The sequence below is a fragment of the Epinephelus lanceolatus genome, chromosome 19, assembly GCF_041903045.1.
Source record: "Epinephelus lanceolatus isolate andai-2023 chromosome 19, ASM4190304v1, whole genome shotgun sequence".
NCBI classification, from domain to species: Eukaryota; Metazoa; Chordata; class Actinopteri; order Perciformes; family Serranidae; genus Epinephelus; species Epinephelus lanceolatus.
Genome location: NC_135752.1, coordinates 17,677,634 through 17,703,883, shown reverse-complemented (window position 1 = coordinate 17,703,883; position 26,250 = coordinate 17,677,634). Strand labels below are relative to the sequence as shown.

Here is a 26,250-nt window from a genome sequence, read left to right as displayed (position 1 = left end):
AACCAGACCGAACTTTCTTGAAGAGGTGGTCTCGGTCCAGTTACAAACGAACTCTGGTGCGGTTTGTTTGTGCTGAGAACGTGTTCCGACCTTGATCCGAACTGCAGTCGCATTTTGCATTGTTTGGGTTAAACAAGCATGAGCATGTTACAGTCCTGGAGGATTATTAATGTGCACCTCCTCCTGAACTGCCTTAATATGCACATTCAGCACATCCAGTGCATCAAAACATTGCTTTTCCAAACTGTATGGTTTGCCTAAAATGAACAATGACAGCAATATAGTCCACGATGACCAGCGCTAAAATCAACCTGTGTAGTTGTCCCTCCATTGTGACACATTTATCTTGCAAGCGTACACTTCATCAATGTTTTGTTTACTTCCTGGATTTTTCCCACATTGAAATTTTGACCAATCAAGAGCAGCTTTCTCGTGCAAGGCATTTGATCTAGTCTGCTTGTAAACACTGCCACGAGAACACGAACCAACTCTAGGCAATTATGCAACTTTTTTAAAAAAGTCCCTGATTCTGACCCAAGCAAGCAAACTCTAGGTCTAGGGTCATATTTTCATGACCTCAGAGTGAGCTGTTTATAACTAAATAGAGAGTGGAGTCCACAATGTTGCACCGCCATGTTTCTGAGATAGGGCCATTCCCATTTTTGTTGTGGCCACTATAGTAAGAAGGCCCTCTGAAAGAAAAGCGTTGAAAAATGGGTGGTTGATCATTTTTTTAAACAAGAAACTGCTTCATTAAGTGTTTAAATTACTGCGTCCATTTGTTTTGAACAGGAAGAGACATCTGTGGACAATTAAACTCCCAGTAAAAACCTCCTTAAGGTCTGGAAGTTACCAGAGGAAAAAGGTGAGCTCAAATGAGCAGGTGCTGAGCTAGCAGCCTGTATCTGATATACCAAAAAGCATCGGAGAATCACTGGTTTGTAACATGAAACTGCTCTCATCAATAATACACATGTTTTGGAGAGGAAGAGACCTCTGCAGATAATTTGGCTCCTGACAGAAACCTCGTCAATGTCTAGACCTTAAGTTATCAAAGATAGCTGAGCACACATTAGCAGGTACCCCGTCTCCTACATGCCAAACAGTGTTGGAGAAACACTGATCTGTAACATGAAACTGCTTTATTCAGTGCTTTTGCTGATTTTTAATCACCTGGTCTGTTTGTTTGGAAGAGGAGGAGACCTCTGTGGGTAATTCAGCTCCTGGTAAAAACATCCTGAATGTCTTGATCTGAAAAAAGGTGAGCACACATCAGCAGGCTGCCCATCTCCGACACGAGCAAAGAGTGTTGGAGAAACACTGATTTGTAACGTGAAACTGCTCTTGAGACCTCTGCGGATAATTCGGCTCCAGATATAAACCTCCTGAACAATAAACACAATAGGAATTCTAACCTGGAAAAGTTTCAGCTGGTTGCAATTTGCAGTTCTCACTGCAAGACGCCACTAAATCCCCCTTCATCTTACACACTGTTCCTTTAACAGGCAGTCCAGAGACAGAACAAATCATCTTTTTTTTATTTTATTTTTTATAAAGACAGTACAATAAAGAGCCTATGTATCTCTTTAGAATGGTGATTGTGGACTGAGCAATTCACAACTTGTAGTCTTTGCCCAATAACAAAAGCATAAAACAAGAACTAGCTCTGGAACTTGGACAGGAGACCTTGACACATTCATTTGTATGGGTTTACTTAAGCAAGCGTGTGCATCTTTGTACACAAGCTGCACGCATCCATCACCGAAGCCAACATCCTTCAGCTTACCAAAAGAAAGCTCACTTTTATCAAGGCCTACTGCCTCCCTGATACATAAAAGATACATTTTAGAGTCTCATCACACTTTTTCCCCAGTCCTATCGTCTTGTATTTGATCAGCAGTAATGGGCCAAGACAGCGCAGCAGTCTTTGTATGCTCTCATTTTACAGTGTAATTACAGAGTGATATGACTGACATGAAGGCGTGATTAAATGTTATTATGCTATCTGGTATTCTGTCTATCAGTGTGATATGACTAACTGAAGTAGAGCTGTTTTTTTGCAGTCCCATCTTGAAAGGAAGGCTCCGGAGATCACATCACAGAGGTGGTAATTAATGCTTTATAGTATGGCCTTGCAGAGGTGAGTGTGGGCGAATACCCAATGTAGCAAACTTCACACTGTTGAATAAAACTGAAAAATGGCTTGAAGCTGGCATCTATTTATGAATTGAAATTGATGAATTATTTATGGATGGTGAATTTACAGCACATGGAAACGCGGGGCACAGCGATAGGGAAGAGAGCGATTCAGGAAGGGGAAGAGTTAAGACAGACAGACAGTCGTCCAGAGGGGATACAAAATTACAAGTGCTGCCACCCTGCAGTTCCCCGCTGCAGCAGTAGTTCATTAATCAATACTAAAAACATCGAGCCACTAATTCAGGATTTAGCCCTGGTTCACAAATTACTCCATGCAGTTTTCCCTCAGTGAAAGAGGGAGGTAGCTGAAGCCATTTTGGAGGATTGGCATTGTTAGCGACCCCCCTGTGAGGCAACTCCATCCCACTCTGAGGCTGAGGGTTTAATGCTTGATGCTGCATATTCTCATTTTTCACCCTCCAGTCTGCTATCGATTCACTGGCTGCTGCACATGCAAGTGATTTTATCAGTCTAGCATGACTGCACAACAGCATCACCAGCTAAGCTAATTAAATACACAGAATCATTGTCTTTGCTTCTGGTTGCTCCTGAAGCATAATTTCCCTGAAACAGAAATTTACAGCGCCATAAGGTAAAGGTTTCAGAGGGTGATATTTTTTTCTTGTTTTGTACAAAAACACGCACAGGATAAATTGAGCACACTGTCAAATTTTCTGTATAATGGCAAAAAGCTCTAAGTGGAGAAATGAAGAGGCTGCTTAATCAATAAGAAATACACTTCCATTTTAATGATGAATTAGCCCTTTAGTTGAACAAGACTGTGAAAGCACTTCAGCAGGACCACATGTGGCAAACACTTAAAAAAATAAAACAGGAACAGCAAAGGTTTAGAGAACACTTTAGAAAACGCCCTGAGTCTAAGGGGAGTAATACAACTAGTTGTAAAGTTGCACTGTGTACAGAACCCACTCCTATAATTGCCTTTTGGAATGAGGTCCAGAAGGGAACTACTTTCTGGACAAAGGGGGCATTTCTCAAGATCGATTGCTGTCTCTGGTCAAAAAAACACAATGACACACCAAATAATGTAAGGATGGAGCTATACTCACTGAAAAATGCATGTCAATGAATAAGCTTGCATTGAACCAAGGGCATCTGTCTTCTTATACAAGTTAGTAGCTGGATCCTTGAATATCGACTTGTCAAAATGTCTAGATGTGAATAAATGGTTTTCCTTAAAAGTAGCTGTATGCGACATCCCACTCATAGCGCAGCAAACAGGGATTTGCTATGTAAAAAGTGGTGGCTTCATTAGCAATGACTGAAGTAACACTTCCTCTGTGTGTGTTGTAGTTTAAGCCTCTCTCGTCTTTTTTGTGGTAGTTGGTCTGGCCCTGCGTGTCTGTCCCTGTGTGTGTATTGTCAAAGGAAGACTCTATGACTCGAGGTCGGTCTTACAGCCTTTGCGGGTACTTCATTGAAGGCACAGCTTACAACTTCACATTCCGCAACAATGAGACAGCGCTGTAGAACAGTTCACCAAACATTCCTATACTCCTCCTCAGATAGACATGATGCCGTAGTTACTCTGCCCCATTCAAGGTTGTTCAATCTAAGTAAACATGTTCTGCTTCTAACTTTACCTTTACTGTCAAACATTTCGAGGCCTTCTCGCCATCACAGTATCCCATTGGCTAGCCGTTTTTTACTGCTTTCATACAAGGGTTACCACTGTTAACGCTGCCCTGACCCACCGTGGAGGAATGGCATTGTTGCAGAAGCTTAACTTTCACCCTCCAGTTGTTAGCCCTGTCAGCACTGTTGCCTCTGTTCACACTGTTAGCACCATTTGCTGCTAACAACATTAACTCAGCCACCTCCATGTTGAGAGCTTTGTGCAGGCAATCCTAGGTCAGACTCTAAATCAAAGATATGCTCTGAATGTTGCATACAGCTCCATTTAGAGTAAAATACCAAGTAAATTTCAAATGATCGGAAATTAATTCAGTGTGAAATTCCAATAATACTCTTTTCTCCATCGTCCACACGTACAGTATACACAACAAAAAGAGCCGGATTTTTCTCCATGCAGTCTCTTAATATGACTATTTATGAAACTAAGAGCTTGGAAATCACATGCTTAGCCCCAATGATTTTCAAAGAGGATGATACCGTGGACTTTAGTTGACTGGTTATGGATATTGTATTACATGTACTTGTAATGAAAACATCAAATATTTTTGGGGTCTGCCCATTGGTCCGACAGCCCATTATTCCGACAGCCCACTGGTCCGACAGCCCATTGGTCCGACCATATTAAACCCATTGTTCTGAAGTCCTGTTGTTCCGAAATCATCATGATGCCCTGTGGTTAAAGTCTGGTTAGGTTTAGGCACAAAACCACTTGGTTAGGGTTAGGAAAAGATCATGGTGTGGGTTAAAATGAAAAAGAAAGTGACAAACACATAAGCCGTGAGCCTGCTTCACCTCAAGCCTTTCCCAGCTGACCCAGAGCCGGTCGCGGCGCATCATCAAGGCAGAAATACACCCGCCGGGAGCCGTTCAGCACCGCGGAGAGCTCCCCACACAACCCCGACCCCAGAGTTAATAACAGGAGGTTATAGTGTTTCATTCTCTCCTCTCTATTGCACTTGTATCTCGACCAGTAGCCTACTTTTGTTGCGTTTGCTGATCCTCTATGGTACACAAATACAGTATAGCCTAGTATAATCACATATCGGAACAATGGGATGTCGGACCAATGGGCTGTCGGACCAATGACATGGACCGTATTTTTTTTTAATGGTGATCTACATCAGAAAACTAATATTTGCTGTACATGTAGGTACTGTAGGGGTTAACACAGGGTGGTACTTGTTTGCAGACTCTACTTCAACTCTTTCGATGTAGTACCCATAAAAGCCGATGCAACCCGTACATAACGTGTACCTAAATGGTAGATCTGTTCTGAATTTCCACCGCAGACAGTACTCTTATCATGGAGGCAGGGTTGCTACCAGATGGTAATAGCCGTATCAATGCTCTGTCCAGCTCTCGCTGTATTTCCTCTTCACCAATGATGCAGAGAGACATCTCCACCTTGCTGCTTCACCACAGAACAGGGTTGCACTATCTTAAGCTCACATCCCAGCCACATCAGCTGATCTCAAACAGCCCAGTCAACTGATGGAGCAGCTGATTGATCACATGATTCCTTTCTATGCAACCAATTAGCAAATCTTATTCAGGGGCATCTGAACTGCTTTGGCCCGCTTTCTGTTGCTGCTTCCTCTGCAAGCCCCTCTGCAACCCGCCTCCACCCCAGCTCCTCCTTTTCATGCTGTGTTTTTGCTGTTGCTATTCCTGCCTTAGGCGTTCCATGTAGGCGCATGGAAGGGCAGGGAGGTTTGCTCTCGCTGCCTCAGGCTTTCCTTGTTTGCATGTGGAAGGGCAGAGAGGTGTGCTCTCTCTGCCTTAAGGCTTTCCATGTACGTGCGTGGAAGAGGCTTTCTGTGTAGGCCTAGGAAAGGCAGTGAGGCTATTACCATCTGATCCAAGATCCAAGCATTACTAAAGCATATGTCGTGCAAGAGAGACAGTAAAAGCAAATTGTATGGTCAGTGTTACTGTATTGACATTTCAGGTGTGTTGATTTATTCACAGTTCAATTCATGCACTGACTAACATGCAAGAAAACATTTCAGTATTTTTCCTCAGTGTTCAGCAAGCTAACTGTTAACTAGTTAAGATGAAGAGGCAGCAGAACACCCTTTCACTTTTTAGTTAAAGTTTATCAATATATGTAAACTTGTGGTAAATTGTAGTTCTTGTTGAGCACGAGTGCAGATTCTCTACTGACCAATCAATAGACTGCAGTGTTTCCAGCTCCACCTTTTAGTATCAAATCAGTGTAATAGGCACCTCAACAGATGGGCGGTGAAATAAAGGCACAGAATGGAATGGTTCTGTTGTTACCATCCACAACTTTTGACAGCAGAAACACAAAAATAATATGTAACAACCTGAACTGGACTACACTGGATTGCTTGGCGGAAATTAGGCTTTTCAGGTGTTCTTGTGCTTTGCATCCATTCACTCTCCTGCATGGTTTAACTACATCCATGTGCAATGTCTAACTACTGCCTCACAGAAGCCTCATTTGGTGCCCGACTGCTATCTGTGCTTTTTCCTCGTTTGCATTTCTCTCACAGTCACTCTTTCCTAGTGTCTCGCTCTCTAACTTTTGCACAGCTTTGCTCTTTTGGTTTAGCCTTTTCTCTTTCCATTTATTTTCCTATTCATTTTCCTTCTCAAGCCTTATCGCTGCCTCTACCAATCCACCTCTTTCTCTGTCTCTCTCCAGCTCTCTCCAGTCAAACAGCAGGTAGTCAGCTATAAGCCTTTCTGACATTAGCTGATATTAGGCTCGGGTCTATTAGGTCCTGCCTTGCCATGTGAGTTACTGAGCAGAGAGCGAGTGCCTCAGGAGTGATCACACTCGTGTATGCATGTGCACTGACTCACACCAGCAAACACATACCCACACAAAGGTAAACACAAACCCACAGGATTGTCTGAGCGAACACATGCAAAGCCTCCACAATCTCCCAAACGTGCTCACCTTATGTCTACTAAGTCACAAAGATGGAGGATTCGCTGAGGCTTTACAAACCGCCTCTTACACATGCACCTTTTTAACTAAATTCCCTCTGCCGTCGCTGTGTAAATGAGGGCCAAACTTTCCAAGTATTCAGCTGCTGTAATGTGTGATGAAAAGACACATTTGTGCTAAACTTTTTTGTTAACATATGTGAAGACCAACCCTGTAAATTAATTGGTCAAATATGCAAAACTTGACAGAAACATTTGTCTAAAGCAACTTACAAAATGAGGTACAAAGTCACAGTAGATTAAGCAGAAGCAGTGCCTCAACACTCAATTCCACCTGACACAAGCGCTACATGGCTTGCAGGTGCATGAAGAAATACGCAAGTGCCTAGCATTTTCTTGAACTTTTCATCATCCAAAAAAATCAAGATGTTTGTCAGCAAATGTCAGAAGAATAAAAAAAAAAAACAGGAGAAGAAAAAGTAACAAGCTTTTTTGGTAAGATTTAGAGGGGATAAAAACATAGCAGAGAGGAATGAAAAGTAAAGCTGGGATGGGCAGAAACATGGGGGAAAAATTGCAAAGAAACATAATTTAAAAAATAAACCCTCCTCCTGCAGCTTTCCCCTGTCAGTCTGAAGCCCCTCCCACCAGATGACAACATGCATATGCATGTGCCTCCTACACTAACTCAGTGTTTCCCATACTTTGATATATTTAATCTTATTTCATTGCCTGCACTGCATTTACTCACCCCCCTTCACCCCACACTGTCTTTGTCTGTTTATCAGACCACAGATGAGATAAAAATTAGCTACCCACCCCACAGCCCTCTCGCCACTCTCCCTGCCACTGTGGACTGCTTTTGGGGAGAAGAGCGGGCGGCAGCTCTGGACACCGACCTTCAGCTGGCAATCATAGTGGCTCGAATTTGGCATGTCTAAACCCTACAGCGTCAGGTGTCATTGGTGGTCAGTGGCAGCGCGGGTCTAACTTGTGTAAAGGCAGCAACAGAAAGTTTGCTGATGTAGTGGAGAGTCAGGGCTTTTCAGTGCCCCTGAGCTGGGATTTGTGCTGGCATGATTTAGGGTTGCTGCTGACAAGGGGTCTGACCTCAGAGCCGTAGCCCTCTCTCCTACCGTTGAAGTAATCCATAGCGGCAGGGAGCAAGGCGGATGGACTGTAGGGACCAGCCAGGTGCTCCGTGGTGGTGGCGAGTAAGGCGGAGGACACATTCTAATTCGAGGCTCTAGCTAATGTTAGCTACATAAATGTGCACTTGAAGCCGCAGCGGGAAGCCTTTGGCCCTGGTAAGCAGAAGGCTAAACTGTTAGCAACCTCTTTTTCTCCATCTCTGAAACATTCTGCCTCTCTTTTTGATAAGTCTGTCTTCCTTTTTTGGATTGCTTTGCAGTGTAAGCAGTTGTTGCCAATGCTACAATGGCAACTTTCTCTGCAGGATTCTCTGACACTGAATCAGGCTTTCAACATTGAAGGAACATGCACGCGCATCTGCATTTGTAGAACCGCTAATAGGACCGCCCTCTCTTTGAAATGACCTGTGATTGGCTAAAGTCTCCCGTCAAGGGCTAGATTTTCTGAAGCCTGAAAACAGAGCCAAGAGAAGGTGCAGAAGTCTGGTGTTCTGTTAGACCACTTGAATTACAATTTATGAAAGTTTATTGTGGGACTTTTGCTCAATGACGCCAAAATATGAATGAATGAATGAATGAATTTATTTTATTTCGAACATAAAAAAAAAAAAATTAAAGACAGAAAACAGAATACAAACAAAAAAGAACAGTGTCCGAAAACTTATATGACCCTACCCCTTTCTTACTTATCTATTAATAAATTAAACAGCTTCATAAATCATTTACAACCAAATATAAACATACAAACAACTATCCCCAATTTATTTACAACCCAAATTAAATATATACACATTCATCAAATTATTTACAACCCTAATATCCACCCTGTGTTTTTTAAAATAAGACTGCCTTCCCCAGCTTTAAAGCATGGACCCCAGCAAATCAGTATTGCACTTCAAGCTATACGTATAAAATCAGAGACTAGCAAACAGTTTGCAGAAGCTAATGAGGAAGGAGTAAAGTTGGACTCATTAGAGCCAAAAAGTAGTCATCTCTGTTATCATCACAACAGAGGCTTAGATAACCTGACTTCAGACTCCATTTACACCTCTGTACCTGAATATGTCTGATTCTGGGGCCTGCATTCACATTTTGTTTTTCATAAGCTTCCTTGTGATCCATCTGTCAACTTATTTTTACTTGCCAAGAAAGGGCTAGTCTAGCTTTTTCCCAAGCCGCACCAAAGACATCTAGTATGTGGCCAGACTGCATTAACAACTGGCTGAGATCCAACCACCTCCACATGTGGTCTCGCCTATTCAGTAGCGCTCCTGTTGCAATACATTTTCAGCATTTACAGCTCCATTAACAGGTTTTTCTTCACCCAGATGATATCCAGACACAGAATAGAATACATGAAGGTGTAAAAAAAGGTCTTCGTCTTAATATGGGTCAGTGTTAGATCCTACATTTCCCACAATGCAACTTGATAGCACCTTTTTAAGAGACTCTCCCAGCCTGGTAAACAACCACGTCTTTGAAATGCCATGACCCCAAAGCCCAATAATATATAACAGTGATGACATCATTAAGGGTTGTCTCAGATACAGAAAACCAGAGACACTCCAACTGTTTTTACAGGTTGAGAAGTAAACTTCCAGTCATGCATAAACATGGTGAACTGGCCCTTGAAACTGTACCCACTAGGCTAAATGTACTGTCCCAATTTTCAGTGTTCCGGTTGGGATGATTAATTTAACATATACATCTATATACTGTATACACATGCAACATTGCTTCACAGCCAGCATGTCTTTGCAAAGTTTTTTTAGTTTTCAAACTAGGGATGCACCGATCCCATACTGACTCAAATAGCTGGATTGGATATTGTGACAATGAGGCAAATCTTTTCAATTCAATTCTATGTTTGCGTCATGTACTAGGTCATGTCAGAGTCAGGGGCAGATTCCGATTCAATTTCCTTTGTATTGTCATTTTTATGATGAAACATAAAAATGAAATACTGTTTCATGTCTAAAACCAGCAGCACGCCGTTGCTGACCGCATAGCTGAGGTCAGCTCTCTGGAGGTATTTCACCCTTGCTACTTCACTTCAATGGCTACTCGCAAACCTGCACCTGTTCATTTTTTAAAAAAATTAACAAATCGCTGGTGCACAATTATTATCTTATTAAAAAATAAGAATTTGTTAAATTGATTCCTATGTATTTATCTATTACATTTTGTTTAGCAAAGTTAGGAAAGTCTAGGACTGCCTCCTGACAGCTGACCAAACGTTAGTCGACCAGGAAGGTCTTTAGTCGGCAAGATTTCATTGGTCGCTAAGTTGCATAAAAAACAAACAAAAAAAATAGGTGAAACTCTACTAATATATCTAAAAATAAATTAAAACCTATATGACGGAACCACGTGGGAATTTAATTTGAATGGACAGACACAGGAAGTGGCCACGCTCAGCACTCAGACAGGAGTCACGTTAACTTACGTACAGGGCTGGTACCTGCAGAGAAGGTGAAGGATGAACCCAAGGTGATACGTAAACTCATCTTCATTCGTCGATTACAAACATGACACATCATCTGAAACATGTAAGTAGCTACATGCCCATTAGCCACTTAGCACAATCATTACTGCTTTGCCGACAGCGTCATTAACAGGCGGCTCGCTCAGAGTGTGACGTGCACTTGTAGATAAAATATATTAATGAAGGTTCATTAGTACGGTTTTGTATTTCTCTGTAATGTAGCACAGTGTTAACAATGTTACTGATACTATTCTTTCTCACACCTTGAACTCAAACCATTGTGTTGCCCCGCCCAAAATATATAATATAATACTTAAATTAATATCATAAACATGTGGGGGACTAGTCGACGAATGGCCCTAAATGACGTCTATTGGTTGACTAGGGAAGTTCTAGTAAAGTCACTTCCACATAATGAGGCATGGAGCTGAATAATCAAACACTAGTATCTGATCTGTACTCTGTATCAGCTGATACCCAAAGCCCAGGTATTGTTTTATAATTGGAAGTGAAAAAGTTGGATCAGTGCATCCCTGTTTGAAACAGTGCTACCCAGAAACTCACACGTCTGCGCTGAACTTCTCAGATCTACCCCACACTCCCACACACACACAAGCACAGGAAAGAACTCAAACATAAACACTAAATTCAATATCGGGAGCCTAAAAAAAGAAGAAGCTAGCAGGCCAGTTATTTTAGGAAGGGAATTAAGAAGCTTCTCATCAACCCTGAGTAGCTTAACCCTTCACCTCAACAGTCTGTCTCACTGTCTCATGGCTACTCATTATGTGAGAAGAAATTGCCTTATAATGTTTGTTGACTCAACTACCCAGTAGAAGTTTCCGTGTGTGCACCAAGGAGATAATTACTGAAAATTAGCGAGGAACATGGAAATGTGGTTGTGTTTATGCCTGTGAGCCTTGTGGGCTGCCAGATTCACAAATTATTCATGTTGTGGTGTCGTCTTAGTTTGAGAGGTGAGCGGTGATGAGGAGTCAGTGCAGCATGCCTATCAAAAGCGGTTTTGTCTCTTTTCTTCCCTACTGTATCTTCTCCTTCTTGTGAAAAGCGTCCTCAGCATCAGAGCGACAAGGGTGGCGGCGTCACCTTCACAGAGCAGGTGAAGCTTCCTTTTCTTCTTTTTCTCAACCACTGCCTCTCACGCATCACAAACTTCCAACAGTCGCTCACTGAGGTGCACTCTCGCCGTGCGACTGGAAACGCTCAGGACAAAAGATGATCGTGTGAGCTTGATTCGAACAGGATTGATTTCTTGGAGTGCTACATGTGATAAATATTTACTCTCAGCAACAATCTGCAGAAGACAAATGTAATTGTCATGTCTATTTCCATATCATACCAGGGCTTATTTTTCATTATGGCATCACAGCAATTTGCATGTGTTGGGTAGGAATACAAGTATCATCATTATCAATTATCAGGTCCAGGCAGGTTCTGTCCCGTTGCAGCTGGTCTCAGATCCCTGTGCCAATGTGTCGGATATCCAAGTGAATCCAAGCAGACTTGCTTTCAGCTCTGATCATGTGGCTACTGCAGGAGAAGAATGTGTTTTTTTGAAGCGAGACAGAGAGCGTGAGCAGTGATGTGCAGGGAAAGATGATATGTATTGTTACTCTTTTCTGCTCGTTAGGTGGTGGTGCATCACGCTGCTGTCAGTGTTTATATTCTCCCTCTGTTAGGGTCTGCTCAGGATGAATCATCCTTAGGTCTTTTTGAATCAGGGTTGACTGTCTTTGTATTCCTGTTGGATCAGGTCCCCTTTTTGAAAAAAAAAATAAAATATCAAATCAATAATTTATGCATGTCAGGTTCAGATGACTTTTCTAAAGTTTTCATTTAGAGCTGATGTCTTAACTTTTGCTATTTATCTATAATAAATCTACTTAATACCTGTTTTAAAAAACATTTTTCAGTAGAGTGAACAAAAAATTTGCATGTTAAACTTAATTTTTTGATTAACATTTGGATTTGTTGAAGGCCTCTTGATTGTTGTTTGCTCACCTGCTGGTGTAGCATGATAGTCTAATCACTATATGCTGTGTGACTAAGGCGCGGCCCATGTAATAGATAAGTGTGCCTATATAGCCCCGTTTCCACCGAGCAGTATGGTACGATAAAGTTCAGTTCAGTTCGATACGCATTTATTCAGTGTCCATTGTGAAAAGCTGTGGATGGTACCAATGGAACTGTTCCTTACTGTCCCCATTTTTGGTCACCCCTCTGTTGGGGTACCTAGCACACAGATCTGGTACTAAAAGGTGGAGCTGTGAACACTGCAGTCTGTTGATTGGTCAGTAGAGGATGGTCACTCTGCCCAGGGCTGAGTTGTAGCTGGTTTTGTAACCACTGTTCATACCATGGAGAGTTTTACATATATTAGTAAATTGTAACTATAAAATCAAATATTTTTTTGCTGGCTCTCGCAGCATCTGTAGTCTAAGAAAAAAAAAAAAAACCTAATTCACTGGGCCAACTGCCAGCAACTTTTAAGGTGGAGCATTTACTTGTAATTTTACTCAGTGTATGAGCTGACGATGTGAATCCATCAGCACACCTTAAATTTCACTGTGACAACTTTAGTTTTTATTGTCTCTCTTGGATGACACAGACTTTGGTAATGAGTGGATCTTCAAGGGTTGAAAAATATATATATTAATTTCAACCAGATTATGTGAACTGTGTATGTTCTAATGCTTACTTGGAGAAAAAAAAGCATTGTGAAGAGCCATTCCTGTGGGCTCCGGCTGGCTGCACCTGCCTGAGAAGGACTACATGCACAAACCCGCTATTCTTAAATATCCCATGGAGAGAGACTCTCACTGCAGCCTGTTCTATTTTGTTTAGAAAATGTTCTGTGGACAATAAACAAGGGGCAGACTGATAAAGGAGGAAATACAGTGAGTGCTGGACGGAGCAGTGAGTGACAACAACCCCGCCCACATTTAAGGGTACTGCTTGCAGTGGAAACGCTAAACGGACCTAGGGTCTAGGTACCATGTCTGAAGGATTACTTTTGGTTTCAAAGGTACTATACTGAAAGTGTTTGATGGAAACGGATTGTTGATCCTGAAGAAGGCTTGAGGGCTGAAACATCATCTGAATGAAAGAGAAATGCATATGGAGCCAGAGTTTGAGAAACTGATTTCCTACTTTCAAGTCTGCTGCCAGTGGTCAGCAATTTAGTACAACCTGTGGTGTGTTTTCTGTATTATATAGGGTTTTCAAAAGGGCTCATTTCAGATCAGGTCAGGAGACCTCTGCTGCGGGCACTTTAAAAGGATAGTGCCGCTGCTGTCAGTAGGATCTCCACAAGTGTTGTGAGGACTCTAAAGCTTCACCTGAGCCTCCCTCAGCATATGGGTGAGTAGATAATGGCTGAATTTTCATTTTTGGGTGCACTATCCCTTTACGGGGAGACACCCCTGGTCAATGGTGTCAATAGTAAGACCATTATTTTTTTATATTACAAGTTTCCTGATATTGTATGTATAAGTACTAATTTGCATACATTTCCAGAACAAAAATCAGAAAATTGGGAAAAAACCAGGTTCAAAATTCTTGTTTCATTTGGTTGACATATTAGAACAGTGGTTCCCAACTGGCCCACCAACAGGGTCCAGATTTCTCCTTAGTCATTACTTCAAGGTCCACACAGTGGACATACTTTATTTGGCCATGTCGTCAAGCTAGTTTTCTGTCTCTGTCAAGTAGCTGCCCATTAGTCACTCACTCTACAGCAGGAAATGGAACTTGAAAGTGAAAGCTGTGTGCCATAAATTCACTGTATGTCAAAATAAAGTGTGTTTTATAGAAACTTGACAGGTTCACAAGTCACTTGCGGTCCATTTAGAACAGACCCATGGCCCACCAGTTGGGAATGACTGCATTAAAATCAAAGGTTTTTACACTTCTTAAATCAGAAAATACTGTCAACAGTCATTTAAAAAAACAATTTTTGCTGTATTTTTAGGAATAAAATGTTATATAATCATGAATGATGTAGGAAAAAAACCCTTTGTGAAAACCTTCAGAATACAGAGAGGAATAAAAACAGAAAGTTTGCTGCTACTGATGTTTATTTGTTTTGGCCCAAAGTATGAGAAAAAAACAAATTTTGAAAAGAAAAAAAAACAGCTTTTAACAACAAGTATTGTTAAATTCTTTACATTTCAAAGCAAAAGATAAGACAATAGGGTAACATTTTTAACGACTACATATCAACATTAAACTTCCCCAGTTGATGACTTACAGGAGGAAATTTTGGATATCTCTTTTTAATCACTCCTTAAATCAGAAAATACTGTCAACAGCTACAGTTTTTTAGAAATAAAATGTTATATAAATCAGGCAATGGATATTACATGAACAAACCCCTCTGTAAAAACTTTCAGAATGCAGAGAGGAATAAAACTGGAAAGTTTGCAGAATGGGAGTGCAACTGAAGTTGAGATTTTTGGCTCAGAGTATGAAAAAAAAAAAAAAAACAGCTTTAAAAGATATGTATTGTAAAAACCATATATTTTGATGCAAGAGATGTGACATTATAGGGAAAAAACTGATATATATCATCATAGAACTTCCCCAGTTGATTACTAACATTAAGACAATTTTTTTTTAATTAAAATTTTTAAGAAATTTCGTTTTTCAATATAGGAATGAGGCATTATCTCATTGAATTTAAAGATATCTGAATAAAAATGAACACCTCAATGAGTTGATGCTTTCTTTCCACCTGTCTATAAGGACACCAGCTATGGAAGCAATAATCTAAACTCTCAAAACTGACCAGTGCATGAAAAACCTATATTTTCACATAGGGGTTAAAAGTTCAAATCTGCCCGACCTGGGGAGGAACCAGACCTTTGTGTCTGTTCCTGCACTACATGCTTCATATTGCTCAGTACTACTAAGTGCATCAGTGTGTCGCATACTGTATGCGTCTGCTTATTTGTGTCTCTTTCCAATGATTTACCATCATTGAATGTTGCCTGTCTGCAATATTCCCCGGATTCCATTTATATTTCCATAGAGCACATTCCATAATGTGTGTGCAATATATGTATGTGTGTTCATTTATTTGACAGGACCAAAAATGTACTCTTCAGGACTGATGGACGGCCATTATCACCACCCATCACACATCCGCATCCTCTACTCTCAACCTATTCATTTGGTTTGTGTGTATGTGTGTGTGTCTGTGTGTATCCACATGCCTCCATGAATGCCACAATTACTTTACAGTACAGTGCATGTAAGAGCACAAAGGACTGTAAATAAAGAGAATGGGACAGTAGAAACACAGACTGATTTGATAATGATGAAGAGGCTGGCATTTTATTTTAAATATTTGAAGGTTTTAAAGTGCTTTCAAAAAAAATATGATAGATTGCAATTAGCCTGCATTGTCGGTCAGGTCACGGAGAGAACATTTAAAAACGGAAATAACCACAGACACATTCTCTGCTGGGCGGACTTTACTTTGCAACATTGCAATCACATTGTAATGGAATTCTCCTCAACCGTAACATTCACATTAACACATGTAACTTTATCACACCAACACGTGCTTGCATAACATTATATTATTCTGTAATTTCCTTCACAACACCAATCTGCAAAATGTAGCCTATCCCTCCAGTCCGCTTCAAGAGTCTGAGCAACATGAGATCAATTTACAGCAAAATGTGATACTCTCATGCATAACGGGTGATATTTCATTTTAAAACACTACCTGTGATGCCGCAACTTAAATCACACGATTCATCTCAATCATCTAATATTTCACTTTAAGCTGCTGACGCAAGGGAATAGGGTGTGTGCGCGTGTGTGAGGGAGAATCAGTAGACAGTGGAGGTGAGAGAATGAAAGCAGTGCAGGGCTGTGGGATAAGACTTGCATCTGCATATCAAAGAAGGCATGAAGGAATGTGGAGAAAATGAGGAGAATAAAAACTGTAGCATATTGCTATAAATATATATAGAATGAATGTAGCGAGTGTGATGTCGAATCTTTGGGAGGGAGTCATTCAGAGGACAAAGCCACCGTTCTTTTGACAAAAGACTCGGTGGATTTGATAAGCAGGGTGAGTACTTTGGAGAGATGACATGCAGTAATACACATGTTTAATTAGAGGCACGGGGAGTCAAGTATAATACTCCTGTGTGCTTAGCTTGTCTGGTTAGACTTAGAGTGATGAATAGCTCAAGAAAAGTGTGACTTTCAAAATGTTAAGTGGAATGAATTTGATCAAGCCCATAATACAGACATGGAAATACAAGGGGGAGGCATAAAAAATGCCTTCTGGTGAACAATAAGCAAAGATTTTTTCCCCCCAATTTGCCGGTTCAATCATGGATTCAAAGAGCAACTTTTCTTTCTCCCTCTTCTCCTTTCTTTCGCCTGCCCTCTCCAATGACTGCTGAACTGTGTACAGTAGAATGGTTTGCATAAATGCTTTTTGCGCTTCATTGCAGATGCACTCTGCAGCTACAGACACGTGTTATTTATCCAAAGAAGCACATCAGCCGGGAAGTGCACTTCGCCTGTCATCTGCATGTAATCAGCCAAGTGTGCCTCTAACTGCGGGGAACATGATAAGTGCGACGGAGTACGCGCCTCGCAATTAGCATGGAAATTTTTCTAGCTTCCGGGAGCAGGTGCAAATTGCACAGGTGTAATAAAATGAAAATTGAGGTTGGAAAGAGAAAATTGAGTTGGTCTGTATGTTAGAGAAATTTCACAGAAGACAATGTGTAAGTGCACCACAAAAACAGATGCAAGGTAGCAGAACTGATTTACCTTCTTAGGGAAGATAAATAGCTACTATACCTGACCAATTTATAAAGCCAGACAAAGGCTGGGTGGAGAGCTGCAGCTGAGTAGTCATTAAACTTCAACTTGGTGTTCAGTGAGAGGAAGTAGTGGCCTTCTGATAGGATATTTATTGAGTGCATTTGACTGCAGTTACCTTGAGTCTGTAGCGAGACAAATCTTTCCATAAAGATTATTAGCCCTATTACAATTTTATGAGAAGTCTAACAGACGAACAAATGCATTGTCTCAGACAGAGTCAAATTGTGGTAAATGTTTTGTAATCTTGTTACTAAGTTCATGAGTACTTCTTGATCGGCATCATGGTATTTTGATGTAGACTGGTCACCTATGATCAATCCTGCAACTGAACTGCATTTTTTGAGTTGTGGTATACAATCTAGGCCTGTCAAGGGACCAGAGATATGCTGGGTCTGTACATCACACTGTATTAATAGAGAGTGTTTGGCTGTCACCATCTTGGATTTTTAGAGCCAGAAGTGACCCAAGAGCCCAGTTTCCACCAAATACTTTCAGTATGGTACCTTTGGAACCAAAAGTAACCTTCAGACATGGTACCGAGACCCTAGCATTTCCACCGCAACCAGTGCTCTTAAAGCGACACTTACCTTTCTGGAAATTTTACGCTTTTCTTTGTTGAGGTTAAAATGCTATTAATAAGATGATGGCACACGAAAATGTAAGTGAATTCCACCAGAGATACAAACTCATATTTATACCATTCTCATAGGGTTCTAAGAAAATTCTGACCAATCATTGCACGCTTGTGGATATAAACTTTTCTCCGTAACAATGGCAACAAATGCTGACCACCGCTTCCACCTCCAGCCGCTCCAATAGGGAAATCAGTTGGCAAAAGAAAGAATATTGCAGAAAAAGCTAACACTAAGGGGCCAATCACACCTACAGGAGGCGCTAGAAATGCGGACTTCAAACACTTGAAATGCCTGAAACGCCCTTTCAATGAGCACTCCTTACGAGGAGTGCCTGTAGAGTGGGGGTGCGTGCGCAACCGGGCAATCAAAACATTGAAAATGGACCCAAGACGGAGCTATGGTGCTACTGGCACCTGTCACCCATAAGTTGAGATTATTTCAACTTTCAGCGTCTACAAACGCGCATCTAAAAAGACACCAGAAAAAGAACGTGCATCTAAAAAGACGCCAGAAAGACGCTTGACATAAAAAATGCTTGAAAACCAGTCAGACACGCTGTATCATAGGGAATCAATTGTTATACTGGCGTCTCGTTTCTAGCGCTCTTTGTAGGTGTGATCACCCTCTAAGAGAGAACTCAATGCTGGAAGAGCCAAAACCCGGGTCAGCATCGGCTCTGCTTTGGAGCCATGGCAAAGACTGATGCAGCTTCATCCTGAGCTAAAAGGGGACGGGATGGTTGCAGAGTTTCTGCTGGACAGGTATTTTTAGTTTGCCTCTAATGTAACATAGACTATAATGTTATATATGACAACATGGCATCCAGTTGCTAATGGTTAGCCTACTGTAGCCTAATGTAGCCTGAGCCTCTGTACTGTCTTCCTTGTTTGTTGCCAGTCACCAGTACTAGCTAACGTTAGCGTTTATATTATAAAACTCATCAGTCATCACTGACCCCGGATAAGTTTCAAAACTCCGGGGTTGCGTTTGACAGTGCAGGACAGGTAATGTAATGTTTAGTTTGCTTCAAATATAACATATAACGTGATATGACAACACAGCATCCAGTTGCTAATGGCTAACATTAGCCTACTGTAGCGTAGCCTCTGAAACATTAACGCCATCTTCCTTGTGCATTTCCACTTACTAGTCTTCTCTTCTACTCTTCTCTTGGTGTGGTACACTCGCTCTTCTCTTCCGTCTAACGTTACCTTGCCAACACCTATGTCTATCATAGACGTAATGAGGACATAATGGAGAAGGGGGGAGTAGGCCTTTGGAGGGAGGTGGGAGCTGTGGATGTTAAAAAAAAATCAAAAAGTGCTGTGTGAAATGCAAGAAAGGTAAGAGCTGCTTTAAATGTAGGTGGGGTTGTATTCTTAGTTTTTGGGGGCAACCTTTCACGCAAAAAGTGCTGAAAACAAGAGCCAAAACATGTCTGCCAAAAATAAAATCAACCGATCTTCTTTTTTTCCCAGGGTGCCTTATACTCTTTGTGCTTTTTCCCATATAAAGATGCTCTGATCTCTCATTACTTGTCTAGTGTGTCTCAGGGCTGCCAAGGTGTTTGACTAGTTTAAACCTGTTGTGTGTATATTACTTCACCGGAGCCCTGGCTTGAGTGCAAATCCCTTTACTGGCTATAGTTTGATGTAACCCAGTGTGTAGAGCTGGAGTCTGGAGGCAAGAGACCCACTGGGCTCACCACTGCTTTAGGGCAAATGGATCAAGACTGCCAGCTTCCCCTGGTTTTGAAATACTCAAACTGTGCCTTTGTTTCATCTGTAGAGCTATGCCCTGTTTGGTGTGTTAAAGGGGAGTCCCCAACTGGTTTAGCCCTGGAACCATTGGGGAACATGAGGCTGTTATTCCTTTTCCCGTATTAGGCTGTAGAAGTGTCAGTCATTTGTACAAATTCTCTTAAAATGGATTATAAGCCCCTTTTAGCTCGTAGCTCTTTTGGTGATCAAAGTTAGTAATCCCCCTTTAAATGCCACAGCTCTTTATGTCAGCTCTGGCTCCAAAGTGTTCCACCTCGCAACGTGTGGTTCTTCACTGCTCACCGCTGCAAAGACAAGTCAGAGAGGTGCTGTACGCTCTTCTGAATGGTTGAAATCTCTCTAATGTATAAAAACCACATTTGTGCCAGTGTTCCAGTCTTATGCAAATACTTTTATTTTATGAGAATGATCCGTGTTTATTGGCCATCTTTTAAAGATAGCTCAATCGATGCAGCAGCCAAACGCTTCTTACTTAGGTAGTTTAGGGCGCCCGCATCCTAACGACATCTTCAAGGACAGATGCAGACACAACTGTGTAATAATGTATTCCATCCCAGATAAATTCAACTTTATGTCATTTAAAACGACTTCATCTGACAGATGTTCATATTAAGACCAGAATAATATGAAGGCAAAAGTGCATTTCCATGTACTTTTCTGTGGATTTCTAACACTAAATGCCACTTTGGGGAATTATGTGAAATTACTGTACCTGAATTATAGTACATTTCTGAGAAAAGACTTCACAAAAGCAGCTTTCCTGTGGATTCAAAGAGTGATCTTAATCACTCGCATTGCTTTTTTGGTGGCTCCTTTGCATGAAAAAACATGGACTCCTTCTGGTAAAAGCCATGGAGTAGCACTGTAGACAAGAAGAAACTTTCTGTTGGTCTTTCTGTGCATGAGGACATCTCTAGAGTTAATCATTTGAGTACATATAAATTCTGCATACTCTGAAATAAAATCCACCTTGAAAATATATTATGATCATTAATACAGATGACAATGCTCTCCCATAGCTAAATGCTAGAATGGGTTGATTTCTAGTGACTTCCAAAATGACATATATGACAGCCATACATTGCCATTTTAAAGGTTGCCGTTTCAAACACGCCCTAAAGTCACAAAGTGGTTGGAGTTCTGCTCCCAAACTACCTGATTAGGTTTAGGCAACAAAACTTCACTGTTAGGTTCAGGAAAACTATCATGGTTTGGCATTAAATAAATAGATGCATTCCGAATCGCATGCTCTTTCTTTTTACTCTTACTATGTACTGCAGCTGCACTTTCAAGTATGTGCTGTTACATACAGTTTGCACACAATCAGGATGTACTACTTCATAACATTACAACCTGAACTATGACCATCTTGCTCATATATGTTACCTTGGAGTTAGAGCAAAATGCCATTTTCCAAGCACAAAAGACACAGAAGTCAAATCAGAGAGTTCTGCTGATGTAACTTTGCAGTATATGTAGTCTCAACTTTCATGTTTGAACAGCATAAATTGTAGATAAAACAAACTTTATGCTGTTCGATGGTATTATGGCTAATTGTGAACTAAAACTGAATTTAAATCTTGCTGAATTTGAAGAGTGATTATAGATCATAAACTATGTTGGAAGCCACACACAGATCTAAACACATTGATCACATCTAAATCCATTGCTGTTCTTTATAAAACAAGGAAGTTCTTGAATAAAACATGTCTGTATATATTGTACTGTTCACTTGTAATGTCATATATGTCCTCCTGTGCTGAAATTTGAGAAAATGCATCTACCCTATAGACCCATTAATTAAACTTCAGAAAAGAGCCCTTCGAATGACACATAAAGCCTTCCTGTCTACATTCAATTTTATTTTATCAAGAGAAGGAAATTATAATGTAAGAGGGTTGTTTATTTATTTATTTTCTTTGGTATGGTTGATATTCTGGGTTGTCGTTTGGTTGATATATGATAGGCAAAAATAAGCCTGGGGCTTTAGCCTATTCCTTTTTCTGTTATTGACTGTGAGAAAATGTGTGTGAAATAATTTTTGTTTCTCCAAATGTATGTTACCAAAAAATATTAATAAAAAAATCTTAATTCTTTCATTAAATTCTAACATATTCACCCAGTAGAATTGCATTTGCATTTCTCTGTTACTGTTACTTTCATAATGTAGTTAAGTCCTTTTGTTGTTGGTAATCTTTATGATTATTTTAGTCACAAAACAACAATTAATATTCCTATTATTTCTATTCAAACGGTCATCAGTCACTTGAATGCGCTGCCATTTGTCATTGTGGCTTCTGAGAGTCATCAGTGAGCTGTCAAGCTGTCAATAGGTTCGTTCGAGATGAGCCAGTCCTGCGCAGATTCGATCACCGGCGATCGGTGCACAATGCATGCCGGTTAGTTTTGTGTCCGACTTCATCCCGACTTGCTCTGATGTATTCCAAAAGTGGACGGCGATAAAGCCGCGAGAGCGAGGCGGTCGCAGTTTTTAGAGCCAGGCGCTGCAGTTGTTCTCCACCGACTGCACCGCCTGGCTCTCACCTGATCTAACAGCTGATTGGTTTAGATGCCGACTCAACAATATGACGTTTTAGATAAACTACTCATTTTTGTTGAATTTTAGAGATTAAGATTGTATTTGTCTGATCTGAAGGTTTATTCTGTGAACAGAAAACATGTTGTGTGACTGATGGTGAAAACAAACTGATACATGGGCCTGATCACTTTTTTAATGAACTGACATCATTCCAGACAGGATGTTAGTGTGTCTGTGACTTCCTGTACAGACTGAAGGCTGCTGGAAACTGTCAGGAAACTGTCCGACTTCACCGCAGCTTTCTGTTACCGCTCCCCGCTGTGGCCGCCTGCTCTCGTCTACTTTCCAGGCGAGGCGCAGTTCATCTCGGACGAGCCTATTGACTCAGTCAATGTGAAGTGTCTTCCACTGTGCGGAGGATTGTGGGTCAGAATAGCCAGAAAAGCTGGCTTGCACACTGCAAAATATCACCGGATGTCGTAGAACATCCTGGTATTCTTTGCATACTGCATTTAATATACTATGTATTGGGATGTACTAAATTTCTAGCATAGTAAATTGTAGGGTAGTATGCGTACTGGAATGCACAGTAAGTACTTTCGTGACTAACGTAATGTGATGTATGTCACATAACAGGCGTCACATATGTGACAAGTGTAGCATGCTACATTGTTATTAAAAGAAGTCAGCATTGACTTTGGGACATGAACTCTGGTCTGCTGGGTGTTAGTTCTGTGTTTGTTTGACCCATCCATCACCTCTTCCATCTACCCTATTGGGGGTTTGCTTATATTTGCACAGCACTACATGGACATTGCTGCTTTCTATGCTACGTCACATCACTTTCTCCTCTGCTCATGTAATAACTACTACTGTACTAGAGGATGCCATCTTACTTAAGTACGGGCAATAATTAGCTGGTCCCACGGTCAACCTATGTGATCGTTTTTTTCAATGAGAGCAGGCTGCAAATGATTGAAAGAAAAACTGGTTGACTTGTTCTCTGTTTCAATAGAAGCTGTATCCAGTGTGCCATGTGTGCTGAAGAAATCCTGAATCACAACATTCCAAGGACCCTGAGGACTTACAGCAGACAGATCATGTGGCTGTGTTTAGCCAAGCACAACTATTGTGACCCATAGGGCAGAACAGATGATGGTTACTTGAAAAACTGTGTAGATGTATCGTGCGTGTGTGTGTGTGCGTGTGCGTGTGTGTGTGTGTGTGTGTGAGAGAGAGAGAGAGAGAGAGAGAGAGAGACAGAAAGAGAGAGGCAAGATATAGGCTGTTTTTCTGTGTGTACTGTATATGTGCATAGATAGACCCTCATCATCTCGTTGTGATTACAGGCACATTTCGCCACAAACAGCATGTGACTTATCAGAGCGAGCCAGGTTTTCACAGGGCTGACAGTTTAGGGAGAACTGCAATGGGATAAGTCTCAATCCTCACTCAACCATCACTCTCTCATCCCCTTCTCACTTTCTCTTTCTGACACACACACACACACATGCACACACACATCTGTGCAAACACAGATGCGGCACCCCAACGGCAAACCCTGACTACTGATTCTCAGAGCTGCTCCGCTGAGCTCTCAAGCCTTTCTATCTCTCCTACAACCCAAAACTGATAAAAGACGGCCGTTATTCCTGATGGTTTGTCTTGGGAGACGCAGGAAGATGTAAACAGTTAAGATGTGAAACAACAGGTCTCAAAGGAAGATTGCTGATGTAATCCAAACCAGTAGAAATAATGAAATAATACTTTTCAAAACTGAGACAAAAGGACAAAAGAACAGAGAGAAAAAGGAGTGATAACACACGAGTCTAAATCAGATCAAAGAAAAGGACAGAACAACAAACCAGATAGCCACCAACAATAGGAAAATGTTATTCTGACGATGAGTGTGCTGCTGTGTAAGTGTGAATGTGTGTACTTGTACACTAGTTACCGGAAGGTCATTTGGAATATCTGTCCCAAGTTGACTTGCTGGGTTTTGTTGTTGTATCCATGCAGCATCTCACCAAACAGGGTGTCATTGAAGTGGACATCCTGCCTTGGGCATTTTGGTCCCTCACAGTTGTCTGACAGCAGTAGGCAGGAGCGGCTGTCCCCTGCCAGTTTGTACTCCTGCACACACCTGAGGAGGAGGGGAAAGCTGTCAATATAATGTAGAATGTGTCACGTATTTGAACCTATTTACACTTGAGGTGAAAGGATACATACAGTGTGTGCAGTGGTGCAGTGGGAGGTGATGAGGTGGGTGTACTACTGGGTAGATGGGTAGGTTACAGAGAAGGAAGTGGGTTTACTCTCCTTTATATTACAATGGCTTTTTGGCTGATAGATAGGTATACTGTAAACACCCAAAAAAAGAGGTGGGTATATCCCGTATACCTGCCTATACCCTGCACTACACCACTGAGTGTGGTCAACTGCAAGTTAGAAGATGAATCATGGCATAAATGTTGCACACGTTTCCATTTTAAAGGAATACTTTACCCGCCAAATGACAATCGCACATGAATTACTTACCTTATGTTAAGTTACATTTGTAAAGAAAACTTCTCGCACTCTCCCAATGAACAAAAAATCCAAAAACAGGGAAAATTCTTGGTGAATTGAAGACATAGAGGTCCACATTTAACAACAGTAAAACTATATCAAAATATCAGCGTACACACTCTTAATGTGTGACTTTGGTGTTTTAAAGGGGTAGGTTGGATTCACCAAAGTCACACAATAACACACACAAACTCCTAACTCCTCACCCCTAACTCGTCACGTATCGTCGCTTGGTCAGTGGAGTATCCTGGGTGCATCTGTTGTTGACCTTCCCGGACGCCGTGTCAATTTCTGCCTGTTACATGCATTGCGTCTTTTCAAAATACACTTCTGTTTTCACAAGAAATGTACAGTTTCTGCTCCTTAGATGTATACAGTCTTTTCCAAAATTAGCTTGTGTCAATAAATCCTTGTATTTACGTTTATTTCTTTACGCAAAAAACACATGTGGTTAGCTTTGGGGAGCAGAAGCATGTGGCTGGGTTTAGGCCCCAATCACACAGAAAGTGTTTTGCAGGTTACAAAATGTGAGGCGCACCGCACTGCCTTTTTTGTAAACTGAATGCCAATAGTGAAGAAAAAAAATCGATTGCTGCCACTTTTTATTGTTGGCAGGCAATCACCCCGTCACATCCTTACACTAACATTCCTGAATAATCAATCTACCACTACTTGCTGTAGCTCTGGTTGAGGGTGAGAGGCTGTCAGCAAATAGTTTGCTGGGCACAGGGAGACAGAGATCTGTGTGGGTACATGAGACCCTTAAAAGAGGGTGGATCACGGGGAGTACCACCAGTTGGTCCATGAGCTTCTCCTCGATGATGGCTGTTTCCAGGCATATTTTAGGATGACTCAGGGGCAGTTTGGCGACCTGCTGTCTATCGTCATCTATCGCCATATCCAGCAACCGCTACCCCGAGTTTCCCCTCCATTGTTTACCAACTGTAAACTTGTTGCCACAGAAGGCCCGCCTATAAATACACCCGACTGGACAATGGGGAAAAAAAGATGTCTAAAAAAAAGAGATGACATGGGGCGCTTCTCCATTCTGAGTTGAAGTTTTTTCAACTTGAAGAGTTCAGAGCGCTCTGGCATAAATGCGAGGCGCCTTGAGTGCAGAAAGGCAAGGCGCATCGCAACTTAAAAACCACAAGCTTCATTCTCATTAAAAACAATTACAAAAAGGCACCACCAGCTGCTAAAATGCCTTCTGTGTAGTCCGGGCCTTAGGCAACAGGAGTGTGTGGTTAGGTTTAGAAAAAAACATCATGTTTTGGCTCTACATTCATATGGGAAACAAGCACCAGGATCCTGGGTGAAAGTTTGGTGTGTGTTGGAACCATCCACCACCCGCCCCACCTGCTCTACAGAGACTTTCAAGTACCTGAAATTACGTTATTGTGCGGCAGCGTTCCAATCAGATGGCACCCAGCAGCATTTTGTACAG

At 41.4% G+C, this 26,250-nt stretch overlaps 1 protein-coding gene across 1 annotated transcript in view; it reads right to left on the bottom strand.

The window, feature by feature from the left end:
* astn2 (astrotactin 2) overlaps positions 1 to 26,250 on the bottom strand; it is a 443,146-nt gene that overhangs the window by 115,930 nt on the left and 300,966 nt on the right. The window contains exon 13 of the mRNA XM_033646535.2: positions 24,190 to 24,378. Coding sequence (XP_033502426.2) covers positions 24,190 to 24,378 — 189 coding nt within the window. The remainder of the gene's footprint in view (positions 1 to 24,189; positions 24,379 to 26,250) is intronic.